This window comes from Oncorhynchus tshawytscha, unplaced genomic scaffold (genome assembly GCF_018296145.1).
Source record: "Oncorhynchus tshawytscha isolate Ot180627B unplaced genomic scaffold, Otsh_v2.0 Un_contig_8618_pilon_pilon, whole genome shotgun sequence".
Classification (NCBI taxonomy): Eukaryota; Metazoa; Chordata; class Actinopteri; order Salmoniformes; family Salmonidae; genus Oncorhynchus; species Oncorhynchus tshawytscha.
The window spans coordinates 15001-37678 of NW_024608131.1; the positions used below are offsets into that span (position 1 = coordinate 15001).

Sequence of the window (22678 nt, forward strand, 5' to 3'; positions counted from 1 at the left end):
CTAGTCTATCTACCTCTAACCTATCTAACTCTAACCTATCATATGACCTAGTCTATCTAACTCTAACCTATCATATGACCTAGTCTATCTAACTCTAACCTATCTAATACATGACCTAGTCTATCTAACTCTAACCTATCACATGTCCTAGTCTATCTAACTCTAACCTATCACATGACCTAGTCTATCTACTCTAACCTATCATATGTCCTAGTCTATCTAACCTCTAACCTATCATATGTAACCTAGTCTATATACTCTAACCTATCATAACCTAGTCTATCTAACTCTAACCTATCACATGTCCTAGTCTATCTAACCTCTAACCTATCATATGTCCTAGTCTATCTAACTCTAACCTATCATATGACCTAGTCTATCTACCTCTAACCTATCTAACTCTAACCTATCATATGACCTAACCTATCTACCTCTAACCTATCTAACTCTAACCTATCATATGACCTAACCTATCTAACTCTAACCTATCACATGTCCTAGTCTATCTACCTCTAACCTATCACATGACCTAGTCTATCTAACTCTAACCTATCATATGACCTAACCTATCTACCTCTAACCTATCTAACTCTAACCTATCATATGACCTAACCTATCTAACTCTAACCTATCATATGACCTAGTCTATCTACCTCTAACCTATCACATGACCTAGTCTATCTAACTCTAACCTATCATATGACCTAGTCTATCTATCTATCTAACTCTAACCTATCATATGACCTAGTCTATCTAACCTCTAACTCTAACCTATCACATGACCTAGTCTATCTAACTCTAACCTATCATATGTCCTAGTCTATCTAACTCTAACCTATCACATGACCTAGTCTATCTAATCTAACCTCTAACTAACCTATCATATGACCTAGTCTATCTAACTCTAACCTATCATATGACCTAGTCTATCTACCTCTAACCTATCATATGACCTAGTCTATCTAACTCTAACCTATCATATGACCTAGTCTATCTAACTCTAACCTATCATATGTCCTAGTCTATCTAACTCTAACCTATCACATGACCTAGTCTATCTAACTCTAACCTATCTAACTCTAACCTATCATATGACCTAGTCTATCTAACTCTAACCTATCACATGACCTAGTCTATCTAACTCTAACCTATCACATGTCCTAGTCTATCTAACTCTAACCTATCTAACTCTAACCTATCATATGACCTAACCTATCTAACTCTAACCTATCACATGACCTAGTCTATCTACCTCTAACCTATCACATGACCTAGTCTATCTAACTCTAACCTATCACATGTCCTAGTCTATCTAACTCTAACCTATCATATGACCTAGTCTATCTACCTCTAACCTATCACATGACCTGGTCTATCTAACTCTAACCTATCTAACTCTAACCTATCATATGACCTAGTCTATCTAACTCTAACCTATCACATGACCTAGTCTATCTACCTCTAACCTATCATATGACCTAGTCTATCTAACTCTAACCTATCATATGTCCTAGTCTATCTAACTCTAACCTATCATATGACCTAGTCTATCTAACTCTAACCTACCATCATATGACCTAGTCTAATAACCTATCTAACTCTAACCTATCATATGACCTAGTCTATCTAACTCTAACCTATCATATGACCTAGTCTATCTAACTCTAACCTATCTATGACCTAGTCTATCATATGACCTAGTCTATATGACCTAGTCTATCTAACTCTAACCTATCATATGACCTAGTCTATCTAACTCTAACCTATCATATGACCTAGTCTATCTAACTCTAACCTATCACATGACCTAGTCTATCTACCTCTAACCTATCATATGACCTAGTCTATCTAACTCTAACCTATCATATGACCTAGTCTATCTAACTCTAACCTATCACATGACCTAGTCTATCTAACTCTAACCTATCACATGACCTAGTCTATCTAACTCTAACCTCTAACCTATCACATGACCTAGTCTATCTAACTCTAACCTATCACATGACCTAGTCTATCTAACTCTAACCTATCACATGACCTAGTCTATCTAACTCTAACCTATCACATGTCCTAGTCTATCTAACTCTAACCTATCATATGACCTAGTCTATCTAACTCTAACCTATCACATGACCTAGTCTATCTAACTCTAACCTATCTAACTCTAACCTATCATATGACCTAGTCTATCTAACTCTAACCTATCACATGACCTAGTCTATCTAACTCTAACCTATCATATGACCTAGTCTATCTAACTCTAACCTATCACATGACCTAGTCTATCTAACTCTAACCTATCATATGACCTAGTCTATCTAACTATCTAACTCTAACCTATCACATGACCTAGTCTATCTAACTCTAACCTATCACATGACCTAGTCTATCTAACTCTAACCTATAACCTATCATATGACCTAGTCTATCTAACTCTAACCTATCACATGTCCTAGTCTATCTACCTCTAACCTATCACATGACCTAGTCTATCTAACTCTAACCTATCATATGTCCTAGTCTATCTAACTCTAACCTATCATATGACCTAGTCTATCTAACTCTAACCTATCACATGACCTAGTCTATCTAACTCTAACCTATCATATGACCTAGTCTATCTAACTCTAACCTATCACATGACCTAGTCTATCTAACTCTAACCTATCACATGACCTAGTCTATCTAACTCTAACCTATCATATGTCCTAGTCTATCTACCTCTAACCTATCATATGACCTAGTCTATCTAACTCTAACCTATCATATGTCCTAGTCTATCTACCTCTAACCTATCACATAACCTATCATATGACCTAGTCTATCATAACCTAGTCTATCTAACTCTAACCTATCATATGACCTAGTCTATCTAACTCTAACCTATCACTATGTCTATCTAGTCTATCTAACTCTAACCTATCATATGTCCTAGTCTATCTAACTCTAACCTATCATATGACCTAGTCTATCTATCTAACTCTAACCTATCATATGACCTAGTCTATCTAACTCTAACCTATCTAACCTATCACATGACCTAGTCTATCTACCTCTAACCTATCTAACTCTAACCTATCATATGACCTAGTCTATCTAACTCTAACCTAGCACATGTCCTAGTCTATCTAACTCTAACCTATTACATGTCCTAGTCTATCTAACTCTAACCTATCACATGACCTAGTCTATCTAACTCTAACCTATCACATGACCTAGTCTATCTAACTCTAACCTATCACATGACCTAGTCTATCTACTCTAACCTATCACATGACCTAGTCTATCTAACTCTAACCTATCACATGTCCTAGTCTATCTACCTCTAACCTATCATATGTCCTAGTCTATCTAACTCTAACCTATCATGACCTAGTCTATCTAACTCTAACCTATCACATGACCTAGTCTATCTACCTCTCTATCTAACTCTAACCTATCACATGACCTAGTCTATCTACTCTAACCTATCTAACTCTAACCTATCACATGACCTAGTCTATCTACCTCTAACCTATCATATGACCTAGTCTATCTAACTAACTCTAACCTATCACATGTCCTAGTCTATCTACTCTAACCTATCACATGTCCTAGTCTATCTAACTCTAACCTATCACATGTCCTAGTCTATCTAACTCTAACCTATCTAACTCTAACCTATCACATGACCTAGTCTATCTAACTCTAACCTATCACATGTCCTAGTCTATCTAACTCTAACCTATCACATGACCTAGTCTATCTAACTCTAACCTATCACATGTCCTAGTCTATCTACCTCTAACCTATCATATGTCCTAGTCTATCTAACTCTAACCTATCACATGACCTAGTCTATCTAACTCTAACCTATCACATGACCTAGTCTATCTACCTCTAACCTATCTAACTCTAACCTATCATATGACCTAGTATATCTACCTCTAACCTATCATATGACCTAGTATATCTACATCTAACCTATCTAACTCTAACCTATCATATGACCTAGTATATCTACCTCTAACCTATCTAACTCTAACCTATCATATGACCTAGTCTATCTAACTCTAACCTATCACATGACCTAGTCTATCTAACTCTAACCTATCATATGACCTAGTCTATCTACCTCTAACCTATCATATGACCTAGTCTATCTAACTCTAACCTATCATATGACCTAGTCTATCTAACTCTAACCTATCATATGACCTAGTCTATCTAACTCTAACCTATCTAACTCTAACCTATCATATGACCTAGTCTATCTAACTCTAACCTATCATATGTCCTAGTCTATCTAACTCTAACCTATCATATGACCTAGTCTATCTAACTCTAACCTATCATATGTCCTAGTCTATCTAACTCTAACCTATCATATGACCTAGTCTATCTAACTCTAACCTATCACATGTCCTAGTCTATCTACCTCTAACCTATCTAACTCTAACCTATCATATGACCTAGTCTATCTAACTCTAACCTATCATATGTCCTAGTCTATCTAACTCTAGCCTATCACATGACCTAGTCTATCTAACTCTAACCTATCTAACTCTAACCTATCATATGACCTAGTCTATCTAACTCTAACCTAGCACATGTCCTAGTCTATCTAACTCTAACCTATCACATGTCCTAGTCTATCTAACTCTAACCTATCATATGACCTAGTCTATCTAACTCTAACCTATCACATGTCCTAGTCTATCTACCTCTAACCTATCTAACTCTAACCTATCATATGTCCTAGTCTATCTAACTCTAGCCTATCATATGACCTAGTCTATCTAACTCTAACCTATCACATGTCCTAGTCTATCTACCTCTAACCTATCTAACTCTAACCTATCATATGACCTAGTCTATCTACTCTAACCTATCTAACCTATCATATGACCTAGTCTATCTCTAACCTATCTAACCTAACCTATCATATGACCTAGTCTATCTAACTCTAACCTATCATATGTCCTAGTCTATCTAACTCTAACCTATCATATGACCATATCTACCCTAACCTATCTAACTCTAACCTATCATATGACCTAGTCTATCTAACTCTAACCTATCTAACTCTAACCTATCATATGACCTAGTCTATCTAACCTATCTAACTCTAACCTATCATATGACCTAGTCTATCTAACTCTAACCTATCACATGACCTAGTCTATCTAACTCTAACCTATCATATGACCTAGTCTATCTAACTCTAACCTATCATATGACCTAGTCTATCTAACTCTAACCTATCATATGACCTAGTCTATCTAACTCTAACCTATCACATGACCTAGTCTATCTAACTCTAACCTATCATATGTCCTAGTCTATCTAACTCTAGCCTATCACATGACCTAGTCTATCTACCTCTAGCCTATCATATGACCTAGTCTATCTAACTCTAACCTATCATATGTCCTAGTCTATCTAACTCTAACCTATCATATGACCTAGTCTATCTAACTCTAACCTATCATATGACCTAGTCTATCTAACTCTAACCTATCTAACTCTAACCTATCATATGACCTAGTCTATCTAACTCTAACCTATCATATGTCCTAGTCTATCTACCTCTAACCTATCTAACTCTAACCTATCATATGACCTAACCTATCTAACTCTAACCTATCACATGACCTAGTCTATCTACCTCTAACCTATCACATGACCTAGTCTATCTAACTCTAACCTATCACATGTCCTAGTCTATCTAACTCTAACCTATCATATGACCTAGTCTATCTACCTCTAACCTATCACATGACCTGGTCTATCTAACTCTAACCTATCTAACTCTAACCTATCATATGACCTAGTCTATCTAACTCTAACCTATCATATGACCTAGTCTATCTAACTCTAACCTATCTAACTCTAACCTATCATATGACCTAGTCTATCTACCTCTAACCTATCATATGACCTAGTCTATCTACCTCTAACCTATCATATGACCTATTCTATCTAACTCTAACCTATCATATGTCCTAGTCTATCTACCTCTAACCTATCATATGACCTAGTCTATCTAACTCTAACCTATCATATGTCCTAGTCTATCTACCTCTAACCTATATAACCAGTCATATGACCTAGTCTATCTAACTCTCTATCTAACTCTAACCTATCATATGACCTAGTCTATCTCTAACCTATCTAACTCTAACCTATCATATGACCTAGTCTATCTAACTCTAACCTATCATATGTCCTAGTCTATCTAACTCTAACCTATCATATGTCCTAGTCTATCTAACTCTAACCTATCATATGACCTAGTCTATCTACCTCTAACCTATCTAACTCTAACCTATCATATGAACTAGTCTATCTACCTCTAACCTATCTAACTCTAACCTATCATATGACCTAGTCTATCTAACTCTAACCTAGCACATGTCCTAGTCTATCTAACTCTAACCTATCACATGTCCTAGTCTATCTAACTCTAACCTATCACATGACCTAGTCTATCTAACTCTAACCTATCACATGTCCTAGTCTATCTAACTCTAACCTATCACATGACCTAGTCTATCTAACTCTAACCTATCACATGACCTAGTCTATCTAACTCTAACCTATCACATGTCCTAGTCTATCTAACTCTAACCTATCACATGTCCTAGTCTATCTAACTCTAACCTATCACTATGACCTAGTCTATCTAACTCTAACCTATCATATGACCTAGTCTATCTAACTCTAACCTATCACATGACCTAGTCTATCTAACTCTAACCTATCACATGACCTAGTCTATCTAACTCTAACCTATCACATGACCTAGTCTATCTAACTCTAACCTATCACATGACCTAGTCTATAACTATCTAACTCTAACCTATCATATGACCTAGTCTATCTACCTAACTCTAACCTATCATATGACCTAGTCTATCTAACTCTAACCTATCATATGACCTAGTCTATCTAACTCTAACCTATCTAACTCTAACTATCATATGACCTAGTCTATCTAACTCTAACTCTAACCTATCATATGACCTAGTCTATCTAACTCTAACCTATCATATGTCCTAGTCTATCTAACTCTAACCTATCATATGACCTAGTCTATCTAACTCTAACCTATCATATGACCTAGTCTATCTAACTCTAACCTATCATATGACCTAGTCTATCTAACTCTAACCTATCACATGACCTAGTCTATCTAACCTCTAACCTATCATATGACCTAGTCTATCTAACTCTAACCTATCATATGTCCTAGTCTATCTAACTCTAACCTATCACATGACCTAGTCTATCTATCTATCTAACTCTAACCTATCATATGACCTAGTCTATCTAACTCTAACCTATCACATGACCTAGTCTATCTAACTCTAACCTATCACATGTCCTAGTCTATCTAACTCTAACCTATCTAACTCTAACCTATCATATGACCTAACCTATCTAACTCTAACCTATCACATGACCTAGTCTATCTACCTCTAACCTATCACATGACCTAGTCTATCTAACTCTAACCTATCACATGACCTAGTCTATCTAACTCTAACCTATCACATGACCTAGTCTATCTAACTCTAACCTATCTAACTCTAACCTATCATATGACCTAGTCTATCTAACTCTAACCTATCATATGTCCTAGTCTATCTACCTCTAACCTATCATATGACCTAGTCTATCTAACTCTAGCCTATCACATGACCTAGTCTATCTACCTCTAGCCTATCTAACTCTAACCTATCATATGACCTAGTCTATCTAACTCTAACCTATCATATGACCTAGTCTATCTAACTCTAACCTATCTAACTCTAACCTATCATATGACCTAGTCTATCTAACTCTAACCTATCATATGACCTAGTCTATCTAACTCTAACCTATCATATGACCTAGTCTATCTACCTCTAACCTATCTAACTCTAACCTATCATATGACCTAGTCTATCTAACTCTAACCTATCTAACTCTAACCTATCATATGACCTAGTCTATCTACCTCTAACCTATCTAACTCTAACCTATCATATGACCTAGTCTATCTAACTCTAACCTATCACATGTCCTAGTCTATCTAACTCTAACCTATCACATGACCTAGTCTATCTAACTCTAACCTATCATATGACCTAGTCTATCTAACTCTAACCTATCATATGACCTAGTCTATCTAACTCTAACCTATCACATGACCTAGTCTATCTAACTCTAACCTATCTAACTCTAACCTATCATATGACCTAGTCTATCTAACTCTAACCTATCACATGACCTAGTCTATCTACCTCTAACCTATCATATGACCTAGTCTATCTAACTCTAACCTATCATATGTCCTAGTCTATCTAACTCTAACCTATCATATGACCTAGTCTATCTAACTCTAACCTATCATATGACCTAGTCTATCTACCTCTAACCTATCTAACTCTAACCTATCATATGACCTAGTCTATCTAACTCTAACCTATCACATGTCCTAGTCTATCTAACTCTAACCTATCTAACTCTAACCTATCACATGACATAGTCTATCTAACTCTAACCTATCACATGACCTAGTCTATCTACCTCTAACCTATCACATGACCTAGTCTATCTAACTCTAACCTATCACATGTCCTAGTCTATCTAACTCTAACCTATCATATGACCTAGTCTATCTACCTCTAACCTATCACATGACCTGGTCTATCTAACTCTAACCTATCTAACTCTAACCTATCATATGACCTAGTCTATCTAACTCTAACCTATCTAACTCTAACCTATCATATGACCTAGTCTATCTACCTCTAACCTATCATATGACCTAGTCTATCTACCTCTAACCTATCATATGACCTAGTCTATCTACCTCTAACCTATCATATGACCTAGTCTATCTAACTCTAACCTATCATATGACCTAGTCTATCTACCTCTAACCTATCATATGACCTAGTCTATCTAACTCTAACCTATCATATGTCCTAGTCTATCTACCTCTAACCTATCTAACTCTAACCTATCATATGACCTAGTCTATCTAACTCTAACCTATCTAACTCTAACCTATCATATGACCTAGTCTATCTAACTCTAACCTATCTAACTCTAACCTATCATATGACCTAGTCTATCTAACTCTAACCTATCATATGACCTAGTCTATCTAACTCTAACCTATCATATGACCTAGTCTATCTAACTCTAACCTATCATATGACCTAGTCTATCTACCTCTAACCTATCTAACTCTAACCTATCATATGACCTAGTCTATCTAACTCTAACCTATCTAACTCTAACCTATCACATGACCTAGTCTATCTAACTCTAACCTATCACATGTCCTAGTCTATCTAACTCTAACCTATCACATGTCCTAGTCTATCTAACTCTAACCTATCATATGACCTAGTCTATCTAACTCTAACCTATCACATGACCTAGTCTATCTAACTCTAACCTATCACATGACCTAGTCTATCTAACTCTAACCTATCACATGACCTAGTCTATCTCTAACCTATCACATGACCTAGTCTATCTAACTCTAACCTATCACATGACCTAGTCTATCTAACTCTAACCTATCACATGACCTAGTCTATCTAACTCTAACCTATCACATGACCTAGTCTATCTAACTCTAACCTATCTACCTCTAACCTATCACATGACCTAGTCTATCTAACTCTAACCTATCACATGACCTAGTCTATCTAACTCTAACCTATCACATGTCCTAGTCTATCTAACTCTAACCTATCACATGACCTAGTCTATCTAACTCTAACCTATCACATGACCTAGTCTATCTAACTCTAACCTATCACATGACCTAGTCTATCTAACTCTAACCTATCACATGACCTAGTCTATCTAACTCTAACCTATCACATGACCTAGTCTATCTAACTCTAACCTATCACATGTCCTAGTCTATCTACCTCTAACCTATCATATGTCCTAGTCTATCTAACTCTAACCTATCACATGACCTAGTCTATCTAACTCTAACCTATCATATGACCTAGTCTATCTACCTCTAACCTATCTAACTCTAACCTATCATATGACCTAGTCTATCTAACTCTAACCTATCACATGACCTAGTCTATCTAACTCTAACCTATCATATGACCTAGTCTATCTAACTCTAACCTATCACATGACCTAGTCTATCTAACTCTAACCTATCATATGACCTAGTCTATCTAACTCTAACCTATCATATGACCTAGTCTATCTAACTCTAACCTATCATATGACCTAGTCTATCTAACTCTAACCTATCACATGACCTAGTCTATCTAACTCTAACCTATCATATGACCTAGTCTATCTAACTCTAACCTATCATATGACCTAGTCTATCTAACTCTAACCTATCATATGACCTAGTCTATCTACCTCTAACCTATCACATGACCTAGTCTATCTAACTCTAACCTATCATATGACCTAGTCTATCTAACTCTAACCTATCATATGACCTAGTCTATCTAACTCTAACCTATCATATGACCTAGTCTATCTAACTCTAACCTATCTCTAACCTATCTATGACCTATCTAACTCTAGTCTATCTAACTCTAACCTATCACATGACCTAGTCTATCTATCTAACCTATCTAACTCTAACCTATCACATGACCTAGTCTATCTAACTCTAACCTATCATATGACCTAGTCTATCTAACTCTAACCTATCTAACTCTATCTATGACCTAGTCTATCTAACTCTAACCTATCACATGACCTAGTCTATCTAACTCTAACCTATCACATGACCTAGTCTATCTAACTCTAACCTATCATATGACCTAGTCTATCTAACTCTAACCTATCTAACTCTAACCTATCATATGACCTAGTCTATCTATCTAACTCTAACCTATCATATGACCTAGTCTATCTACTCTAACCTATCTAACTCTAACCTATCACATGACCTAGTCTATCTAACTCTAACCTATCATATGACCTAGTCTATCTAACTCTAACCTATCATATGACCTAGTCTATCTAACTCTAACCTATCATATGACCTAGTCTATCTATCTAACCTCTAACCTATCATATGACCTAGTCTATCTAACTCTAACTCTAACCTATCATATGACCTAGTCTATCTAACCTATCATATGACCTAGTCTATCTAACTCTAACCTATCATATGACCTAGTCTATCTAACTCTAACCTATCTAACTCTAACCTATCACATGACCTAGTCTATCTAACTCTAACCTAACCTATCTATCTAACCTAACCTATCTAACTCTAACCTATCTAACTCTAACCTATCACATGACCTAGTCTATCTAACTCTAACCTATCACATGACCTAGTCTATCTAACTCTAACCTATCTAACTCTAACCTATCACATGACCTAGTCTATCTAACTCTAACCTATCACATGTCCTAGTCTATCTAACTCTAACCTATCTAACTCTAACCTATCACATGACCTAGTCTATCTAACTCTAACCTATCACATGACCTAGTCTATCTAACTCTAACCTATCACATGTCCTAGTCTATCTAACTCTAACCTATCACATGTCCTAGTCTATCTAACTCTAACCTATCACATGTCCTAGTCTATCTAACTCTAACCTATCACATGACCTAGTCTATCTAACTCTAACCTATCACATGACCTAGTCTATCTAACTCTAACCTATCACATGACCTAGTCTATCTACCTCTAACCTATCACATGACCTAGTCTATCTAACTCTAACCTATCACATGTCCTAGTCTATCTAACTCTAACCTATCACATGACCTAGTCTATCTACCTCTAACCTATCACATGACCTAGTCTATCTAACTCTAATCTGATATGACCAAGTCTGGTATGAACTTGAATATGACCTTGTCTGGCTACCCATCAGTCTAGCTATCATTCAACTCCTTGGTCTAGTCTGATACCAGTCAGATATCATTTTACTCCTTGGTCTAGTCTGATACCAGTCAGATATCATTTTACTCCTTGGTCTAGTCTGGATACCAGTCAGATATCATTTTACTCCTTGGTCTAGTCTGGATACCAGTCAGCTATCATTCCACTCCTTGGTCTAGTCTGGATACCAGTCAGCTATCATTCCACTCCTTGGTCTAGTCTGGTACCAGTCAGATATCATTCCACTCCTTGGTCTAGTCTGGTACCAGTCAGCTATCATTCCACTCCTTGGTCTAGTCTGGGTACCAGTCAGCTATCATTCCACTCCTTGGTCTCGTCTGGGAACCAGTCAGTCAGCTATCATTCCACTTCTTGGTCTCGTCTGGATACCAGTCAACTATCATTCCACTTCTTGGTCTCGTCTGGATACCAGTCAGCTATCATTCCACTCCTTGGTTTCGTCTGGATACCAGTCAGCTATCATTCTACTCCTTGGTCTAGTCTGGTACCAGTCAGCTATCATTCCACTCCGTGGTCTAGCCTGGATACCAGTCAGCTATCATTCCACTCCTTGGTCTAGTCTGGTACCAGTCAGCTATCATTCCACTCCTTGGTCTAGTCTGGATACCAGTCAGTCTAGCTATCATTCCACTCCTTGATCTAGTTTGGATACCAGTCAGTCTAGCTATCATTCCACTCCTTGGTCTAGTATGATACCAGTCAGATATCATTCCACTCCTTGGTCTAGTCTGGGTACCAGTCAGTCAGCTATCATTCCACTCCTTGGTCTAGTCTGGATACCAGTCAGCTATTATTCCACTCCTTGGTCTAGCCTGGATACCAGTCAGCTATCATTCCACTCCTTGGTCTAGCCTGGATACCAGTCAGCTATCATTCCAGTCCTTGGTCTAGTCTGGGTACCAGTCAGCTATCATTCCACTCCTTGGTCTAGTCTGGATACCAGTCAGCTATCATTCCACTCCTTGGTCTAGTCTGGGTACCAGTCAGCTATCATTCCACTCCTTGGTCTAGTCTGGGTGCCAGTCAGCTATCATTCCACTCCTTGGTCTAGTCTGGATACCAGTCAGCTATCATTCCACTCCTTGGTCTAGCCTGGATACCAGTCAGCTATCATTCTACTCCTTGGTCTAGTCTGGTACCAGTCAGCTATCATTCCACTCCGTGGTCTAGCCTGGCTACCCATCTGTTTAGCCATCATTCCAGTCCTTTCAATGTAATGATGTCTGTAATGACAGACTTTAGCATATGAAACGGAGAACAAAGAGTGGAATTTTAGCTAAACATACTGGTACCCAGGCTACATATTACCAGGTGTAGGGATTAAACTGACTGGTACCCAGGCTACATATTACCAGGTGTAGGGAATAAACTGACTCGTACCCAGGCTACATATTACCAGGTGTAGGGAGTAAACTGACTGGTACCCAGGCTACATATTACCAGGTGTAGGGAGTAAAGTGACTGGTACCCAGGCTACATATTACCAGGTGTACGGAGTAAAACTGACTGGTACCCAGGCTACATATTACCAGGTGTAGGGAGTAAACTGACTGGTACCCAGGCTACATATTACCAGGTGTAGGGAGTAAACTGACTGGTACCCAGGCTACATATTACCAGGTGTAGGGAGTAAAACTGACTGGTACCCAGGCTACATATTACCAGGTGTAGGGAGTAAACTGACTGGTACCCAGGCTACATATTACCAGGTGTATGGAGGGAAAACTGACTGGTACCCAGGCTACATATTACCAGGTGTATGGAGGGAAAACTGACTGGTACCCAGGCTACATATTACCAGGTGTATGGAGGGAAAACTGACTGGTACCCAGGCTACATATTACCAGGTGTATGGAGGGAAAACTGACTGGTACCCAGGCTACATATTACCAGGTGTATGGAGGGAAAACTGACTGGTACACAGGCTACATATTACCAGGTGTAGGGAGTAAACTGACTGGTACCCAGGCTACATATTACCAGGTGTATGGAGGAAAACTGACTGGTACCCAGGCTACATATTACCAGGTGTATGGAGGGAAAACTGACTGGTACCCAGGCTACATATTACCAGGTGTAGGGAGTAAACTGACTGGTACCCAGGCTACATATTACCAGGTGTATGGAGGGAAAACTGACTGGTACCCAGGCTACATATTACCAGGTGTATGGAGTAAACTGACTGGTACCCAGGCTACATATTACCAGGTGTATGGAGTAAACTGACTGGTACCCAGGCTACATATTACCAGGTGTAGGGAGTAAACTGACTGGTACCCAGGCTACATATTACCAGGTGTATGGAGTAAACTGACTGGTACCCAGGCTACATATTACCAGGTGTAGGGAGTAAACTGACTGGTACCCAGGCTACATATTACCAGGTGTATGGAGGGAAAACGATATACTAAATATTGTGTTTCAGTTTCTTTTCTTCGCACTATAGTTTCAACATAGCATGATTCTAACAGCTGTAACCTAGGTAACATGATGGTAATCAGAATCTCTAACAGGATAGTAATGAGTACATCCTTCTTCTTACCTGTCTGGTTTACTGGGTCAACGAAGCAGAGAGAGCAGAACAAGAGAAAGAAATATCATGTTATGATATTGAGAGTTGATCAGAAACCTGAAACTGTCTGTACATTAGTAGTGCTTTTCTCCTCTCCTCTCCTCTCCTCCCCTCCCTCTCCTCTCCTCTCCTCTCCTCTCCTCTCTCCTCTCCTCTCCCTCTCCCTCTCCCTCTCCTCTCCTCTCCTCTCCTCTCCTCTCCTCTCCTCTCCTCTCCTCTCCTCCTCCTCCTCTCCCTCCTCGCCTCCTCTCCCTCTCCCCTCCTCTCCTCTCCCTCCTCCTCCTCTCCTCTCCTCCTCCTCTCTCCTCCCCTCCCTCTCCTCTCCTCTCCTTCCTCTCCTCTCCTCTCCTCTCCTCCCCTCCTCTCCTCTCCTCTCCTCTCCTCTCCTCTCCTCTCCATCCCCTCCTTTACTCTCCTCTCCTCTCCTCCCCTCCCCTCCTCTCCTCTCCTCTCCTCTCCTCTCCTCTCCCTCCTCCCTCTCCCTCCTCTCCCTCCTCTCCTCTCCTCTCTCCTCTCCCTCCTTTCCTCCTCTCCTCCATCCCCTCCTTTACTCTCCTCTCCTCTCCTCTCCTCTCCTCTCCTCTCCTCCTCTCTCTCCTCTCCTCTCCTCTCCTCTCCTCTCCCTCCTCCCTCTCCTCTCCTCTCCTCTCCTCTCCTCTCCTCTCTCCTCTCCATCCCCTCCTTTACTCTCCTCTCCTCTCCTCCCTCTCCTCTCCTCTCTCTCCTCCTCTCCTCTCCCTCCTCTCCTCTCCCTCCTCTCCTCCTCTCCTCTCCTCTCCTCTCCTCTCCTCCTCTCCTCTCCTCGCCTCTCCTCTCCTCTCCTCTCCTCTCCTCTCCTCTCCTCTCTCTCTCCCTCCATCCCCTCCTTTACTCTCCCTCTCCTCTCCTTTCCTCCCTCTCCTCTCCGCTCCTCTCCTCACCTCTTGAAGAGTAGGATGGCGATGACGATGCAGACGATGAAGATGACAGCCATTACCGGCCCCACCACCCACAGAAGCCCCTCCTCCTCATCTACGATTGGCTGAGGGTCCACGTCATTGGAGGTCACGGGGTCAGAATAGGGGCTGGTTGAATACATTGTCTAGAGAGAGAGGGAGAGAGAGAGAGGTTAGGGAGAGGGTGTGTGTGTGTGTGTGTGTGTGTGTGTGTGTGTGTGTGTGCACGTGCGCGTGTGTGTGCACACTCGCGTGTGTGTTTGGTTAGAGAGAGTGTGTGTGTATAATCTGAGACATACTTGTGTGATGAGTAACTTAAAAACCTGAAGACTTGTTAGCTAATGACTAGGCTTTAGCTCAGTGGGCTAACAGAGAGACCCAGGTTTGACCCCAGTCCAGCACGAAGAACACATGCTTCTGGTGTGAGTGTGTATGTGTGTGTGTGTGTGTGTGTGTGTGTGTGTATGTGTGTGTGTGTGTGTGTGTGTGTGTGTGTGTCCACTCCCAGCCCAAACCCACATTATTAGACAGGTCTAGCAGCGCCAGCACAAAGAACACATATTCCTGTCCGTTTTGCAGGGGGCGGTTCCGGAACTCTCCATAGCTCCTCCCATCACCGAGAGTGAACTCCTGGGGGAGGATCTTAAAGTGGGCAGAAACATAGGCCCTGGGATCTGATTGGCTGGCCGGGACCTGGCGACGAACACGCAGCGCCTGGCTCACACTGGTCCTGTTGATCTCTTTCAGGAGCTGGAGGAGAGGGGGGAGTAGAGATGGATAGACAGAGGGGAGGAGAGGATAGAGAGAGAGAGGGGAGGAGAGGATAGACGGAGGGGAGGAGAGGATAGAGAGGATAGAGGAGGAGAGGGGAGGAGAGGAGAGAGGGAGAGGGAGAGAGGATAGAGGAGGGGAGGAGAGGATAGAGGAGGGGGGAGGAGAGGATAGAGAGGAGGAGATGGATAGAGAGAGGGGGGGAGGAGAGATAGAGAGAGGGGAGAGAGGATAGAGAGAGGGGAGGAGAGATAGAGAGGGGAGGAGAGGGGAGAGAGGGGAGGAGAAGATAGAGAGAGGGGAGGAGAGGATAGAGATGGATAGAGAGAGAGGAGGAGAGGATAGAGATGGATAGACAGAGGGGAGGAGAGGATAGAGAGAGAGAGAGGGGAGGAGAGGATAGAGAGAGGGGAGGGATGGATAGAGAGGGAGGAGAGGATAGAGAGAGGGGAGAGGAGGATAGGAGGAGGAGAGGATAGAGAGAGGGGAGGAGGGATAGAGAGAGGGGAGGAGAGGATAGAGAGAGGGGAGGAGAGGATAGAGAGAGGGGAGGAGAGGATAGAGATGGAAAGAGAGAGAGGAGGAGAGGATAGAGAGAGGGGAGGAGGGGATAGAGAGAGGGGAGGAGGGGATAGAGATGGAAAGAGAGAGGAGGAGAGAGGATAGAGAGAGGGGAGGAGAGGAGAGAGAGATAGAGAGAGGGGAGGAGAGGATATAGATGGAAGAGAGAGAGGAGGAAAGGAGAGGGGAGGGGATAGAGAGAGAGAGAGGGGAGGGAGGATAGAGAGAGAGAGAGGGGAGGAGAGGATAGAGATGGAGAGAGAGAGGAGGAGAGGATAGAGAGGAGAGAGAGGGGAGGAGAGGGAGAGAGAGGGGAGGAGGGGATAGAGATGGAGAGAGAGAGGGGAGGAGAGGATAGAGAGAGAGAGGGGAGGAGAGGATAGAGATGGATAGAGAGAGAGGAGGAAAGGATAGAGAGAGGGGAGGAGGGGATAGAGATGGAAAGAGAGAGGAGGAGAGGATAGAGATGGAAAGAGAGAGGAGGAGAGGATAGAGATGGATAGAGAGAGGGGAGGAGGGGATAGAGAGGGGAGAGAGAGGAGAGGATAGAGATGGATAGACAGAGGGGAGGAGAGGATAGAGAGAGGGAGGAGGAGGGGATAGGAAGGGGAGGAGAGGATAGAGAGGGGAGAGGATAGAGAGAGGAGAGGATAGAGATGGAATTAGAGAGAGGGGAGAGGATAGAGATGGATAGACAGAGGAGGAGAGGATAGAGATGGATAGACAGGGGGAGGAGGGGAGAGATGGATAGACAGGGGGAGGAGGGGATAGAGATGGATAGAGAGAGGAGAGGAGAGGATAGAGATGGAGAGACAGAAGGGAGGAGAGGATAGAGAGGGGAGGAGGGGATAGAGATGGAAAGACAGAGAGGAGGAGAGGATAGAGAGAGGGGAGGAGGGGATAGAGATGGAAAGAGAGAGGAGGAGAGGATAGAGATGGATAGAGAGAGAGGAGGAAAGGATAGAGAGAGGGGAGGAGGGGATAGAGATGGAAAGAGAGAGGAGGAGAGGATAGAGATGGAAAGACAGAGAGGAGGAGAGGATAGAGAGAGGGGAGGAGGGGATAGAGATGGAAAGAGAGAGGAGGAGAGGATAGAGATGGAAAGACAGAGAGGAGAGAGGATAGAGAGAGGGGAGGAGGGGATAGAGATGGAAAGAGAGGAGGAGAGGATAGAGATGGAAAGAGAGAGGAGGAGAGGATAGAGATGGAAAGAGAGAGGAGGAGAGGATAGAGATGGATAGAGAGAGAGAGGAGAGGTTAGAGATGGAAAGAGAGAGGAGGAGAGGATAGAGATGGAAAGAGAGAGGAGGAGAGGATAGAGATGGAGAGAGAGGAGGAGAGGATAGAGATGGAAAGACAGAGAGGAGGAGAGGATAGAGAGAGAGGAGGAGAGGATAGAGATGGAAAGAGAGAGGAGGAGAGGGAGATGGAAAGAGGAGGAGGAGATGGATGGATAGAGAGAGAGGAGGAGAGGTTAGAGATGGATAGAGAGAGAGGAGGAGAGGTTAGAGATGGATAGAGAGAGGAGGAGAGGTTAGAGATGGATAGAGAGAGAGGAGGAGAGGTTAGAGATGGAAAGAGAGAGGAGGAGAGGATAGAGATGGAAAGAGAGAGGAGGAGAGGATAGAGATGGATAGAGAGAGGAGGAGAGGATAGAGATGGAAAGAGAGAGAGGAGGAGAGGATAGAGATGGATAGAGAGAGGGGGGAGAGGATAGAGATGGAAAGAGAGAGGAGGAGAGGTTAGAGATGGATAGAGAGAGGAGGAGAGGTTAGAGATGGATAGAGAGAGGAGGGATAGAGATGGATAGAGAGAGAGGAGGAGAGGTTAGAGATGGATAGAGAGAGGAGGAGAGGTTAGAGATGGAAAGACAGAGAGGAGGAGAGGATAGAGATGGAAAGAGAGAGGAGGAGAGGATAGAGATAGGAGAGAGGATAGAGATGGAAAGAGAGAGGAGGGAGGTTAGAGATGGATAGAGAGAGGAGGAGAGGTTAGAGATGGGAGAGAGAGGAGAGGTTAGAGATGGATAGAGAGAGAGGAGGAGAGGTTAGAGATGGATAGGAGAGAGGAGGAGAGGTTAGAGATGGATAGAGAGAGGAGGAGGAGAGGTTAGAGATGGAAAGAGAGAGGAGAGAGGATAGAGATGGAAAGAGAGAGGAGGAGAGGTTAGAGATGGAGAGAGAGAGGAGGAGAGGTTAGAGATGGATAGAGAGAGAGGAGGAAAGGATAGAGAGAGGGAAGGATAGAGATGGAAAGAGAGAGGAGGAGAGGATAGAGATGGAAAGAGAGAGGAGGAGAGGTTAGAGATGGATAGAGAGAGGGGAGGAGGGGATAGAGATGGAAAGAGAGAGAGGAGGAGAGGATAGAGATGGATAGAGAGAGGGGGAGAGGATAGAGATGGAAAGAGAGAGGAAGAGAGGTTAGAGATGGATAGAGAGAGGGGAGGAGGGGATAGAGATGGAAAGAGAGAGAGGAGGAGAGGATAGAGATGGATAGAGAGAGGGGGGAGGGGATAGAGAGGGGAGGAGGGGATAGAGATGGAAAGAGAGAGAGAGGAGGAGAGGATAGAGAGAGGGGAGGAGAAGATAGAGAGAGGGGAGGAGGGGATAGAGATGGAAAGAGAGGGGGAGGAGAGGTAGAATTGAGAGAGATGGATAGGGAGAGGCGAGGAGGGGATATAGATGGATAGAGAGAGGGGAGGAGAGGATAGAGAGAGGGGAGGAGGGGATAGAGATGGATAGAGAGAGGGGAGGAGAGGTAGAATTGAGAGAGATGGATAGGGAGAGGCGAGGAGGGATATAGATGGATAGAGAGAGGGGAGGAGAGGATAGAGAGAGGGAGGAGGGGATAGAGATGGAAAGAGAGACTTGAGAAGAGGATAGAGAGAGGGGAGGAGGGGATAGAGATGGACAGAGAGAGGGGAGGAGAGGTAGAATTGAGAGAGATGGATAGAGAGAGGAGAGGATATAGATGGATAGAGATTGATAGAAAGATGAGAGGAGAGGTAGAAGGGAGAGAGATGGATAGAGAGAGGAGAGGAGAGGAGAGATTGATAGAAAGATGAGAGGGGAGGTAGAAGGAGAGAGATGGATAGAGAGAGGAGGGGAGAGGATAGAGATTGATAGAAAGATGAGAGGGGAGGTAGAAGGGAGAGAGATGGATAGAGAGAGGAGGAGAGGATAGAGAGGGATAGAAAGAGGTGGTAAGAGAAGGTTAAAGGAGAGGAGGAGATGAGAGAGAAGAGAGGAGGAGAGGAGAGGAGGAGAGAGGGGGAGAGAGGAGGAGAGAGAAGAGAGGAGGATAGGAGAGGAGGAGAGAGGGGGAGAGAGGAGTTAAATGAGAGGAGGAGAGAGGAGGAGAGAGAAGAGAGGAGGAGAGGAGAGGAGGAGAGAGGGGGTGAGAGGAGTTAAATGAGAGGAGGAGAGAGGGGGAGAGAGGAGTTAAATGAGAGGAGAGAGAGAGGAGGAGAGAGAAGAGAGGAGGAGAGGAGAGGAGGAGAGAGAGGGGAGAGAGGAGTTAAATGAGAGGAGGCGAGAGGGGGAGAGAGGAGTTAAATGAGAGGAGGAGAGGAGAGGAGGAGAGAGGAGGAGAGGAGGAGAGAGGAGGAGAGGAGAGGAGGAGAGAGGGGGAGAGAGGAGTTAAATGAGAGGGGGAGAGAGGAGGTTAAATGTTATTAACAATGTTATATCGTTATTACCCATCATTATCATCTCCATATTGTGTTATCTGGTTATTACCCATCATTATCACCTTCATATTGTGTTATCTGTGTTATCTGGTTTTACCCATCATTATCATCTTCATATTGTGTTATCATTATCATCTTCATATTGTGTTATCTGGTTATTACCCATCATTATCATCTTCATATTGTGTTATCATTATCATCTTCATATTGTGTTATCATTATCATCTTCATATTGTGTTATCTGGTTATTACACATCATTATCATCTTCATATTGTGTTATCTGGTTATTACACATCATTATCATCTTCATATTGTGTTATCTGGTTATTACCCATCATCATCATCTCCATATTGTGTTATCTGGTTATTACACATCATTATCATCTTCATATTGTGTTATCTGGTTATTACCCATCATTATCATCTTCATATTGTGTTATCTGGTTATTACCCATCATCATCATCTTCATATTGTGTTATCTGGTTATTACCCATCATTATCATCTTCATATTGTGTTATCTGGTTATTACCCATCATTATCATCTCTATATTGTGTTATCTGGTTATTACACATCATTATCATCTTCATATTGTGTTATCTGGTTATTACCCATCATTATCATCTTCATATTGTGTTATCTGGTTATTACCCATCATTATCACCTTCATATTGTGTTATCATTATCATCTTCATATTGTGTTATCATTATCATCTCCATATTGTGTTATCTGGTTATTACCCATCATTATCACCTTCATATTGTGTTATCTGGTTATTACACATCATTATCATCTTCATATTGTGTTATCTGGTTATTACCCATCATTATCATCTTCATATTGTGTTATCATTATCGCCTTCATATTGTGTTATCTGGTTATTACCCATCATTATCACCTTCATATTATGTTATCATTATCATCTTCATATTGTGTTATCATTATCACATTCATATTGTGTTATCTGGTTATTACACGTCATTATCATCTTCATATTGTGTTATCTGGTTATTACCCATCATCATCATCTTCATATTGTGTTATCTGGTTATTACACATCATTATCATCTCCATATTGTGTTATCTGGTTATTACACATCATTATCATTCATATTGTGTTATGGTTATTACACATCATTATCATCTTCATATTGTGTTATCTGGTTATTACACATCATTATCATCTTCATATTGTGTTATCTGGTTATTACACATCATTATCATCTTCATATTGTGTTATCATCATCATCTTCATATTGTGTTATCTGGTTATTACACATCATTATCATCTTCATATTGTGTTATCTGGTTATTACCCATCATCATCATCTTCATATTGTGTTATCTGGTTATTACACATCATTATCATCTCCATATTGTGTTATCTGGTTATTACACATCATTATCATCTGCATATTATGTTACCATTATCATCTTCATATTGTGTTATCATTATCATCTTCATATTGTGTTATCATTATCATCTTCATATTGTGTTATCATTATCATCTTCATATTGTGTTATCATTATCACCTTCATATTGTGTTATCTGGTTATTACACATCATTATCATCTTCATATTGTGTTATCATTATCATCTTCATATTGTGTTATCTGGTTATTACACATCATTATCATCGTCATATTATGTTACCATTATCATCTCCATCATCATGCAGTATCTCACCTCATCTAGGTTCATCTGATCAGGGTTGTCACCAGGCTTCAAGAACTTCCCTCCTCTCTGTTTCTTCAGAGGAACCACCACCACATAGTATCCCCTGGCAACAACAACACAACACTTCAGTTATCATGTACAGTTGGGATCATCAACTAGATTCACCTTAATGATGGTCGACTACAGGATCATCAACTAGATTCACCTTAATGATGGTCGACTACAGGGATCATCAACTAGATTCACCTTAATGATGGTCGACTACAGGGATCATCAACTAGATTCACCTTAATGATGGTCGACTACAGGGATCATCAACTAGATTCACCTTAATGATGGTCGACTACAGAGATCATCAACTAGATTCACCTTAATGATGGTCGACTACAGAGATCATCAACTAGATTCACCTTAATGATGGTCAACTACAGTACAGGGATCATCAACTAGATTCACCTTAATGATGGTCGACTACAGAGATCATCAACTAGATTCACCTTAATGATGGTCAACTACAGGGATCATCAACTAGATTCACCTTAATGATGGTCGACTACAGAACAGAGATCAT

The 22678-nt window shown here is 41.3% G+C and overlaps 1 protein-coding gene across 1 annotated transcript in view; it reads right to left on the reverse strand.

The window, feature by feature from the left end:
* The window catches only part of LOC121843292 (receptor-type tyrosine-protein phosphatase delta-like), a gene marked incomplete at both ends in the record, with an annotated part of 34752 nt that extends 12522 nt beyond the window's left edge, over positions 1–22230 (reverse strand). The window contains 4 exon segments of the mRNA XM_042312884.1: positions 14442–14453; positions 15392–15552; positions 15926–16156; positions 22117–22230. Of these exon segments, the coding sequence (XP_042168818.1) occupies positions 14442–14453; positions 15392–15552; positions 15926–16156; positions 22117–22230 (518 nt within the window).
* Between the last annotated feature and the right edge of the window lie 448 nt (positions 22231–22678).